The sequence below is a fragment of the Varanus komodoensis genome, unplaced genomic scaffold, assembly GCF_004798865.1.
Source record: "Varanus komodoensis strain SLA01 unplaced genomic scaffold, ASM479886v1 scaffold192, whole genome shotgun sequence".
In the NCBI taxonomy this organism is placed as follows: Eukaryota; Metazoa; Chordata; class Lepidosauria; order Squamata; family Varanidae; genus Varanus; species Varanus komodoensis.
The window spans coordinates 32102-43302 of record NW_025335557.1 but is presented as its reverse complement, the minus strand read 5'-3'; the positions used below and the strand labels follow the sequence as shown (position 1 = coordinate 43302).

General features: G+C 63.7%; 1 protein-coding gene across 1 annotated transcript in view; it reads right to left on the bottom strand.

Annotated features, from left to right (window-relative positions):
- DNHD1 (dynein heavy chain domain 1) overlaps window positions 1–11201 on the bottom strand; it is a 56209-nt gene that overhangs the window by 12971 nt on the left and 32037 nt on the right. Inside the window, 10 exon segments of the mRNA XM_044428146.1 lie at window positions 872–974; window positions 1665–1869; window positions 2203–2408; window positions 2494–4267; window positions 6434–6737; window positions 6819–7011; window positions 7170–7333; window positions 7530–10541; window positions 10685–10782; window positions 10975–11100. Of these exon segments, the coding sequence (XP_044284081.1) occupies window positions 872–974; window positions 1665–1869; window positions 2203–2408; window positions 2494–4267; window positions 6434–6737; window positions 6819–7011; window positions 7170–7333; window positions 7530–10541; window positions 10685–10782; window positions 10975–11100 (6185 nt within the window).

Sequence of the window (11201 nt, the reverse complement as noted above, 5' to 3'; positions counted from 1 at the left end):
CCTCGTTACAGGAAGGATATAGCCAGGTTGGATCCAGTGCAGCGTAGGGCCACAAGGTTGGTGGCCAGTTTGCAGGGGATGCCGTATGAGGCGAGACTGAGGGAACTGGGCCTCTTCAGCCTGGAGAAGAGGAGACTCAGAGGGGATCTGTTGGCGACATGCAGGTATGTGAGGGGTGTCACACGGAGGTGGGTAGAGACCTGTTCTCCCCTGCAGAGGAGGGCAGGATGCGCTCCCACGGAGCCAAGCAAAGGAACCAGGCTTCCATCTGGATGCCAGGAAGCACTTCCTGACAGTCAGGACCCCGAGGGTGTGGAGTGGGCTGCCACGGGAGGTGGTTGAGGCCCCATCGGTGCAGGTGCAGGTGTTCAAGGATAGGCTCAACATGCACATGGTGGGCACATCATGAGCACAGCCGGTTGGAGCCGCGGGTCAGACTAGATGGCCCGGGAGGTCCCTTCTGACTCGCTCTGTTTCGATGTTTCTATGATGAAACAAGCCATGGTGAAGCATGGAAACCACAGGACGGAGCGCTGCTTCTCTGCACAGTTCCATGCAGACCAAACACATCACGGCTTAAGTCCCAGGCAGGATTAGGCAGCGTGACAGCCAAGGCCGCAGCACTTTCCCCCACAGAGCCGCAGCAGCAGCAGCAGCAGCATGTGACATTTCTGTATCGCCACAGCCAAAGCTCTCTGGGTGGTTCACAGCATTTCAAGCCCCCCATCCGGATTTCAACCAGGCCCAACCTAACCCTGCTTAGCTTCCAAGAGTAGGGAGACCCATGCACTTCGGGCTGTGATGTCTGAACCCGGCCCAGGAGTAGGGCAAGAACCCCGCAGCGGCCCAAGACTTGCTGGATGGAGCTCACCTCCTTAATCCTGACCAGCTTCTGCTGCAGGAAGCGCACGTCCCGGCTGTGCTCCTGCTGCTTCTTGCTCACCTCGCTCATGTTGTGCAACGCCAGCTTCATCCTGTGGGCAGGACGGCAGCTCCTGTGAGCTCGGCCACTGCCCAGCCAGCCACTGGAGGAAGAGAAAGGCATGCCCCCCCCCCCCCCGTCTTGCAATTGGCAGCACCGGAAGGAAGACAGAGGGCGACCGGGGGCACTGCTCACGCCAAGTGTTGCCTCATGGGGGTATTTTTGGCATGGAGAAAGGGTGAGCCAAGAGGTGTGGGACAGAGGGGCATGAGAGGATGCAAGGTGGGAGAATATTGGAGCCCACAGCCATCCAATGAAACTCAGGACAGATAAAGGCAGGCTGAAGAGACAAGCGGGCTGCAATTCCCCCACTCTGCTTCTGAATTTGACAGTAAGAGTTTCAGCCCGGCAGACGCTGTGCTGTGATCTGAGCAGCCACAGCTTCCTCTGGCGATGGCGCGCATTGCTGCGTGACCTTCACCCCAAGCAGCTGGCTGTTAGCACAGTTTGCAGGAAACGGTGTCCAGGTGTCCGTGTGCCCAGCAAACGCTAAGGGACTGCTGCGACGTGGCGCCTGCGCCAGCAGGGGCTGGACTCGATGGCCTCCACGGCCCCTTCCCGCTCTGCCCTTCTCTTACTGCAGAGCTGCAGTTGGCCCGCGGGTGAGGCCGGGGCTGTGCGCCGTGGGCTGGCTGAGCCAGGCGTGCTGCGCTGCCGAGTGCCGGGGACTGGGCACACCTACCGATCGGTCTGCTTGCTGTTCCTCTCATGAAGGCAACTCAGCAGCCCCACGAAGGTGTCCAGCAAGTCCAGAAGAGTCTTGGGGCTGATGAGGGGCAGGTGGGCAGCAAGGAACGTTGCATAGAGAGCGGCAGAGATATGGATCCAGGCGGCTGCTCTGGCGATGCAGAGGATCAAGTCCTTGTGGGTATGCAGCGACGCCGGCTCTACTGGGCAATGGATGGATGTGCCGAATCAGGGACTGCGAAGGTGGGCCATCTGTGCGGCGCCTCGCAAGTCCTTGGAAGCAGCCAGGGCAGCCGCAAGGACTGTCCCAGAGGCGCCCAGCAGCAGGTGCCCAGGCGGGGCAGAGAGCACAAGCAAGGGGCACAGCAGCGGGAGTGCCCCAGCGCCCAACTGGTTCCCAAAGAGGACCGCAGCCCCACACCTTCAGAGGGCAAAGCTGGGCAGGAAGCACGAGAAGCTGGAGACAGAGGGATGCTGCTGGGGGAGAGAGAGGCCTCCCCCCCTTGGTCCTTCAGGCTGGCAGGAGGACCTACCTCGCGTCAGTCTCGAATGCCTGAAATGGTGCTTCAGGTGCTTTGAGGTCACCTCCAACAGGGTCCTGTAGCTCCAGGGCTGGTAGATCTCCAGGCTGGAGAGTACCTGGGCGAGGGCTGTGGCCAGGAGGGGGGGCAGTGCCAAGGAGTGCGGCCCCCCCAGCAGAAGCAACACGTGCAAGTTGGAACGCACAAACTGGAAGAACCTGCACGCAAAGCCCAAAACAGCGGTTGAGAGGCTGCCCCCTGGCTGGGCGCCAGGGGGCTCCTCACCCACCCCTCTGGCCGTACCTCTGCAGAATGAGGTCATCCCGCATGGTGCGCTTGATGCTCTGGTTCTCCTGCAGCAGGGCTTGAATGACGGACATGGAATCCTCGGGGCTGTAGAGGCCGGGGCAGGTGCCCTCCGCCATCAGCGCGAAGACCAGGTGCAGGCTGGCCAAGCTCGCCCCAGGCTGCACCAGCAGCAGCACCCGCCTCCCTGCAACCCCCGCTTGCCAGCTCGCCAGGCGCAGCAGGGCCAAGACCTCCGCCTCGTCAGCCTTCGCCGGCAGCTCCATGAGAACGGCACCGGTGATCTGAGCAGCCAGAGCCACCAGGGTGTGCCGCCCGGTGCCCCGGGCAAAGGAGACCAGCGCGCCGTGCCTGTCGGGGCTGCAGAACAGCCGGCTCAAGCGGACCACGTGCCTCAGGCCCTGGGAGCTCTTCAGGAAATCCGGGGGCAGCCAGGGAGCGAGCTGGCCCTCCAAGGCCCTCCAGGACTTCTCCTGGTAGGGGTTGTGGGCTCCAGGGCTGTGGGCCCCCTGCCCCAAGTCCCTGCTGAAGACAAGATCTCGCGGGGCCTCACCGGGCAGCAGCAGGAGGTGGGACGGCAGCAGCGGGCCAGAGCTGTCTTTCTTGGAGGAAGTGCGCCGCTTCAGTCGCACCAGGGAGGAGCGATGAGGGCTTGCCCGGGGGTCATGAGACACCCGCAGCATCTCAGAGACTGTTGCCTGGAAGGCCCCTTCGCGCTTCTTCCCCACCCCAGCCTCCACCTCAGGATCCGCTTTTGAGGAAGGCTCATTCTCCAGCTCCCACAGGGTGGGCTCATCATCAGACGCTGGAGCTGGGGGATCCAAAGACAGGGCGGGGGCCTGCTCCACGGGATCCCAGGGGTCCAGACGATCCACATTGTGGCTGTACAGGAAGTCAGGCTCCACCTGGGTCGTGAGCAGATCCTCTTCTGTGGGCTCGGCCGCCTCCTCCTCCTCCTCCTCCTCCTCTGTGGTTCCCGGGAAAAAGGAGCTGGAGGTGCTGGGGAGATGGAAGGCAGTGTGGCCTCGGCTGGGCAGGCGGGACATCTGGAGAGCAAGGGACACCACACGCAGGAAGGGCTGCCTGGCGCAGAAGGTGGCAGCCGCAATCTCCATCACCACCTGCGCACAGAGCTCACGCTGATGCTCACTTCGCAGCGGGTCACAGAAGACGCGCAGGCTCTCGTGCACCCAGAGGCGTATGATCAGCCGGATGCTGAGGATCATGGTGTAGCCCGTCCCCACGGCCATCCTGCTCAGGCCAGAGGTACGCCGGCTGGAAGGCGCCTTGATGATGTGGTCTTCCAGGGGGCTGCTGAGGTGAATGCCTGGCCGGGGCCGCAGCAGGAACAGGCCCCTGATGACCTTATGGACGTCATGCAGAGAGAAACGGAAGAGGCAGCAGGCTGGCGAGGGCTGAAACCGGCTCCTCACGGAGTCATAGGTGGCAATGGTGGCCCGGACGAGAGCGGAGGCCAGGTCACTGTGCCGGGTCAGCAGAGGGAACTTCTCGAGCCAGGCCAGCACGCTGCCAGCGTGCATGCCGAGCAGGGACTCCCCGGTCATGACGGGCAGCACCAGGACGCTGAAGAGCCTGCCGAAGCGAGGGCAGAGGGGCAACGCGCCGGCCAGTGGCACCGAGAGGGAGGCGAGGCAGTTGAAGCCTGCGGCGGGGCAGTGCTGCAGCTCCAGAGTCTCAGCATGGTAGAACTGGTGGTGGGTCAGGGCCTGGCGCAAAGATTCCACCACCGGGCTTGAGCCCCGGACAGGATCTGGAGAGGAGGAAGAGAAATGCGACTGGCAGGAAGATCACCCCGTCTCCCATGAGTGCCGATGCTTTTCTGGGCCAGAAGTGGGGACCACTTCCTGGGCTGTGTTTCAGTAGCTCCACACAACTTGGATGGTTGGCTCTAGAAAGTGATGCTTAGGGAATATTGAACAATTATGCAGGGGTGTCCTGGGTGGGATACTTTGGAAGGGTCTCGTTGGCCAGGGCATCCTATGTCGAAAACAAGTGGACGGCACACAGCAGCAGCAAACAGCAGGGAATATTGCCCAGCCCCACAGACTCCCCAGCATGGAGCTCCTCAAGGATGACTGTGGTCTCCGGTGCTGTTCTGCAGCACATGAGACCACTGAGTGGGGCCGCCCCGAGTGCGGGCAGTGCGCTGCCATTGGCGCACAGGGAACACAGCGCTCCACTTCTCCTCATTCCCATCAGGTAAGGCTACAGATGTGCTGAATCAGTGCCTGGCTGCAACAATGCTCTGCCTGAGGGCTAAAAAACTGGCGCCCCATCCAGGTGAGACTAGGATGTTGTGAGCAGGTGGCTCCTCCGGGGGGCTGTCTGGCCACACTCCCCTTGAAGAAGCAGGGTCACAGCTTGGGGCCCCCTTGCAGTTCTCCTTGTCTTCTGACGCAGGTGGCTTTAGCGGTGCGGAATCTGCCCCACCAGCTCCAGCTGCTGGTCAGTTACTCTCTTCTCTGGACAGGGGTGTCCTGATTGTTGTAATCTATGTGGCAGTAATCTCGACACTACATAAAGCACACATGCTGCATGCTGATTAGTCTACACAGGGCAGCACTGGAAGACTGATCGGGGCTCCAGTTTGTCCCAAACATGGCAGCCAGACCAACAACTGGGCCCAGAAGGCCCAAGCATGTAACGGCAGTTCCGGCCTGCTTGTCTTGGCTGCCCACAAGCTCCCAAACTTAATTCGAGGTGCTGGCTTTTGCAGAGAAGGGCCTGTCTCTTGCCCACTGCAGGCTGCTCAGATGGCCTCATCCGGTTCTGTGGAGGAGGCGGAGTGGCAGCTCTGAGGTTATTGAGAATCACGCTGTCTGGGGAGCGGGGGAGGCTTTTCAGAACCGAAATGGAACGGGCAACAGGAGAGGCAAGCGAGCCAGTTTTGATGCATCCGGCATTGCCAGCATTCCTACCATCCAGTCTGCAAGCAGCCTGGGATGGGAGCCAAAAGCTCTGCAGCAGGAAGGAGGGGAGGGAGCAGGTGCCTCTCCCACACCTCAGAGCGCGTGCCACCAGGACTCGGGCGGTTTGACACCGGGCTTCAATTAAAAGACTGCACTGCTAGCGGTTTCTTTTGAGTCTGCTGAAAGAGTGGGAAGGAAGCGGCTGCTCTCTGCAGCTTCAGCCTGTAAAGCCTTAAACAGCTTCAGATCACAATGCAACATTGGCGGTAACCTCCCAGTCTCTCCCAGCCTCAGTCTGCTGGATGCAACACCCACAAAACTGACGCCTTCCTCCATGTGCCACCTCTGTGGGAAGCTCAGCTGGTGGCAACCAGAAGTGAGTCCTTCCAGTTGTGGCGTCCACCTCTTGAACAAGCTCCCCAGGAAGACCTGCCTGCTACCGCTCCGTTATCCTTTGGGCACAAGGTTCAGGCTGCCCCCATGCCAAGGCATGTGATGGGATAGGGAGGGGGGTTTCTTTTAATGGGCCTAGCTGTGTTCTTCCCATTGTTTTAAATTCTATTTTAAATTTTGCATTGAAATGTTCTGCTGGATTTATTATATCTATCTATTTTTTTATTTATATCCTGCCTTTTTCCTACAAAGGGCTCAAGGCAGCTTACATCATTCTCCTCCTCCATCTTATCCCCACAACAACGCTGTGAGGTAGGTTGGGCTGAGAGTCTGTGTCTGGCCCAAAGTCACCCAGTGGGCTCCATGGCTGAGCAGGGACTCGAACCCGGATCGCCTGAGTCCCAGTCCCAGGCTCTTCACCACGACGCCACACTGGCTCTCAAAATATTGCTATTCCGTATTGTACCGCACTGCCCTGTGTGAGTTGTTAATCAGCCAGACAGCTGCAGCTACCGGGCAGCCGAGAAATGAGGTGAATCAGGAGCGGCCCCTTCCTGGAGGCCAGGCCAGCTGGGCAGGGCCGAGAGGAGCCCCGCGCACCCTGCCCCACTCACCAACGAAGGCCAAATGCAGGTCCTCCACGAAGAAGAGGCAGCGGCCTTTGCCGACCGCACCGCGGGTGGATTTGCCGGCAGCGAAAAGGCCCTTGTCCCGCATCATGCTGAGAGACCTCTTGTGCAGGAGGTGGCGCAGGTGGGCCGCACTCAGGGCAGGGGTGAGGCACACGCGGTGGTAGTAGTGGTTGGGCTGCACCAGCGCCTCGGCAAAGGAGGACTTCCCGCACCCCGGCTCCCCGACCAGAAGGATGGGCTGATCGGAGCCCAGCAGCAGATCGACCACGAAAAGCACCCGCTCGTACTGCAGAGAGAGAAGCCTCTGCCACACAGACGCACCGGGCCACCCTGTCTCCCGCCGGGGAAAGCGGGGGCTCGGCCATACCTGTGGCAGGACAGAAAAGCTGGCAGGAATGCCCTTGACCCGGCCAGTCAGGTACTGGCCATTGAACGGCTCCAGAGCACCTTTCTCGGCCACAGGGCAGAGGTCGAACACGGACGGCGCCGGAGGAAGCTCGATGCGGAACCTGCTGCCACTCAGGGCCCGGCGGACAAAGTGGTCAAAGAGAGGCCAGTGCCTGCACGGGAAGGCAGGTCACCCTCCTGAGAGGCCTCAAGGCAGGGAGCCTCTGCTCCCACCAGGCCGGGAAGCGAAGCCGTTCACCCCACGGGCCTCAGCTCCTGCTGTGCCAAGAAGTGCAGAGGCCTTGCCGTGTGACCCCAACCACCAATGTACCTGGGATGCAGGTGGCCCCCAAAGCCCCACACGTAGGCAAAGGTGAAGGTGCTCTGGGCAAGCAAGTGGTGATGGGCAGGAACTGCGTCATCCAGGCCGTGAGGGCCAGAGGAATGAGCTGCAAGAGGGACGGCCTTCGTTTCTCCTGGCAAAATCAAGGAGCCCTGTTGTAATGGGTGCGCCCCCTCTCGGGCAGGACAAGGGCTGGGAGGGGACACAAGCCAGGCTGGCTGCGTGCAAACACAGACGTGCCCTGGGGCAGAACGAGGTTTCCTGCCACAGCCTCTGTCCCCCGGCCCGGCCCTCGATCCCAGCTGTTCCCGGGAGTGGGGAAGACTTGCCTGTCGACTCCTGTGCAGCAGGCAGGTGCTTGATCCTGTCTCGGCGCAAAAACTGCTCCAGCAGGGCGTGGAGGATCCTGGCGAAGGCCGTCACCTCCTGCACGCCCTGGGCCAGGGGGCTCTGCGGGTGGGGGTGCGGGAGCAGCGTGGAGCAGCAGTGCTGCTGCAGGAAGGCCAGCGTGGCGGGGAAGAGCTCCTCGGCCAGCTCGCGCAGCATGGCCAGGCCCTCCTGGGTCAGGCCGTACTTGCGGTGCACGTAGGCCAGCTCCGACGAGAGCAGCGCCCGCCAGAGGCTCGCGCCCTCACAGTGCAGCAAGGTGCAGCGGATGCAGATGGAGGGGGGCATCCCGGATACGTCTGGCATCTCGAAGAAGAACCGGACGTTCTCGGGGGTCTCCAGCCTTTGTCCGTTGGGCAAGCTGAGGGAGGGCCTGGCGCTGAACAGCGAGGAGATGGGCTCCAGCCACTCGGCAGAGGCTGCTCCGTCCAGCACCAGCCACTGCTGGCCGCTCCCGGTCCCCATCCCCGCCCCGCCCACGACGGAGGAAGTGGCCGCCTTCTGCAGGAGCCGGGAGAGGACCCCGTCCTTCCATACGCTGCCCTCCAGGCTGCCCACAAACTCGGCCACGCTCAGGCCGTTGGGCCACAGGCAGACGGTGCTGACCGGCTGGGAGAGCGTGCACTGGGAGGTGCTGACACTGGGCCCCCGAGGGGCCGCGTCGCTGGCCGCCAGCCTGCTCTGGGCCTTGGCCAGGGTCTGCCAGGCGGTGGTCTTGCCACTCCCGGAGGGTCCCAGGAGCACGATGCTGGGGGCACCCTGCAGGGCCTGGCAGAGCTGGCCTGCCAGGCGGAAGAACTCCGGGTCGGCCTGCAGCTTGCCCTCGTGCAGCTGGGCAGCCAGAGCGCTCTGCAGGCGAGGCGGCAGCTGCGGCTCCCACGGCTGCATGGGGGCGCTGGGGAAGACCTCGCGCAGCAGCTCCCGCACATTGTGCAGCCGGGGGCAGTCGGGGCCGCAGAGCAAGGGGGAGCCAGCCAGGGCCTTGATCACGGCCGGCTCCTCCTCCAGGCCCAGCAGGAAGGCAGTCCGGGTGGAGGACTTGCCCTTGGAGCACAGCGGGTCCTGCATGGCTGGGGGGCTGAACAGGATGCTGACGGCCGTCCGGATCACCTCCCGGAGCAGGGTGGGCCGACTGAGGCGCGGGCCAGGGCTCAGCTCCGCCTCCAGACGCAGGAAGGTGCAGAGTTTGTCCGCCAGCCGTGCCGCTTCCCGGAAGCCGGCTGCCAGCAGGGTGACCTCCGCCAGCCTGGCGAGGTCAGGGGGAAGCACGGCCAGCGGGCGCAGGGCCAGGCGCAGGGTCTCCGGGAGGCGCTCCAGCGTGACCACGCAGCCGTAGGTCTCGCGCACGCGCAGCAGCCGGCCCCCAAAGAGGATGTTGCCCAGGACGCGCGGCTGGTAAGGCTCGGCCTCATTGGTGCCCAGCTCCGGCAGGAGGACTGCAGGGGGCCCCTCGCCCTGCTCCGAGTCCTCCGAGCCCTCCGAGTCCTGGCTGTCTGGGGAGGCGGTGGCGGAGGAGAGGCCGGCGGCGGCCCCCCTGCCGGCATGCAGGGGTAGACACATCCGGTGCAGCTCCATGAGGTGCTGGCTGAGGGCAGAGAGCACTGCCGCCTCAAGCTGCTCGGCAGATTCCAGCAGCAGCAGGGCCCCCGCGTGCACTGCCCCACAGAGGTGGCGGGCGAGGCAGCTGACGGACATCTGCACGGCGCAGTGGAGGGTGACCAGCTGCCGGCCGAGCGCCTGGGCCAGGCCCTGCACCGTGTGGGACTTGCCCACGTCGGGGCGGCCCAGCAGCCCGCCGCAGCGGAATTCATCCAGGGCCAGGAGCAGCCCCAGGAACGTGCGGTCCAGTGAGGGGCTCCCCAGGAGGCGCAGGCCGGGCCCCAAGTACTCGTAATCGTAGGCCAGGCGGCTGTCAAGAACCTCAACCCAGCAGCCTGGGGGGCTGCCCAGCCAGGGGCTGCCCGCGGGGAGCCCTGCCGCTTGGCCCTTCTCCGGGTTCAGGGCCACGTGGTACTTGAGGCGCCGGGCCCACTCGAACACCTGCGGGGAGCTGGCCTGGGCCGCCAGCAGCTGGGCAAAGGCGTCGCGCTGCTGCACCATGAGGATCAGCAGGGCCTCCAGCAGCAGGCCCAGCGGGTCACCCTCCGGGTCCCAGGGGTGGGCGCTGCGGTAGATGCGCACATGGTGGGCCAGCGCCTCCAGCCTGAGGCTCAGCTTGAGCTCCAGCGCCAGCCGCCGGCCGGGGTCGGGCAGGGCCTCTTCCACCGCCACCCGCCACAGCGCCTCCTCGGCCAGCAGCACACACTGGCTGGGGAAGCTGCCTCCCAGGGTCACCCAGCGCTCGGCCACCAAGTGCAGGGGCAGCTCCGTGGGCCCTGGGCGCCGCTCGAAGGCCAGGTCCAGTTGCGGGCGCAGGGCCAGCCGGTGGGCCACGCACTCCTGCACCAGGTGGAAGACGGTCTCCTTCATGTGCCGCTCCAAGGTGCAGAGCCACTGCGTGGCCTTCCGGCAGAGGGACACTGTGCTGCAGAGCTTCACCGTCTCCCTGCGGGCTCCCACCAGGCCCGTCACCTGCACCACGGGTAGCTGGGCAGAGAACGTGTCCCGGTTCTGGGCCGCAGAGGGCACCAGGAGCTGCAGCTGGCAGACCCCGGGGAAGCAGCGCCGGGCCCAGGCCGAGGCATGGTCAGGCTCGGAGGCGGTGGCAAGCATGGCCACCAGCTCCTCGTTGCTGAGGAAGAAGAGACGGGGAAAGCCCATGCGAATGGCCTCCAGCACGTAGTCCAAGGCCCGGATGATGACCTGCAGCTCTCCGGATCCATCCGTGAACGCGGCTTGCAAGGAGCTCCCAATGAAGCGGCTCTCACGGCTCGAGCCGGGTACCAGCCTCACACTGGACAGCACCAACGGGTCGCTACACGTCACCCGCATGAACTCCCGGAAGTGGCCATCCACCTGCTGGAACTGGAAATCCTGCAGAGGGGCAGGAGCGGCAGGGTAGACCGCGGGAGGACCCCTTGTGCAATCGGGGCGGGGGGGTGCACAAATGCTCACTGCAGGAGGCCCTGCAAAGGTGGGAGGTGTGTGGGAAGCGAAGGGGAGCACCCCAAACTCACCAGTTCAGCACTGGGAAGGCTAATGTCCATCTCATAGAGAACAATATTCAAGAAGACCCATTTCTGCTGGAAACTGACCCAGGCTTCCAAGAGTGATTCTGGGAAAATGAAGAGGAGGCGATGGGAGGAGGAAAGGTGAGGGAAACCGGAGGCCTCCAGGCCCCAGCTCCTGCCCCCTCCTTGCCCGGTGAACCTACAAGGCCCCAGCCCAGCAGAGGCATGCAGGGGGTCGCCTCCAAGCCCCCCCCCCCCCCGCCGTGAGCCAGTCCTCGCTTTCCCCTCCTCCTCACCAAAGGCACGCAGCGTGGACACCCAGCTCTCGGCTTCCTCCTGGATGTCTGCCGAGAAGGGGGACAGGATCATGTTCTGGAGGGTCACGATGCTGTGCTCCACGCTGGCCTTCAGTTCTGCTGTGTCTGCAATGTGGGGGAGGGGACGAGTTGAGGAGGGAGCAGTATGTCGGGCCTGTGAAGGGGGTCACGAGCTGCTCCCATCTTGCTCCTCGACTCCCACTGAA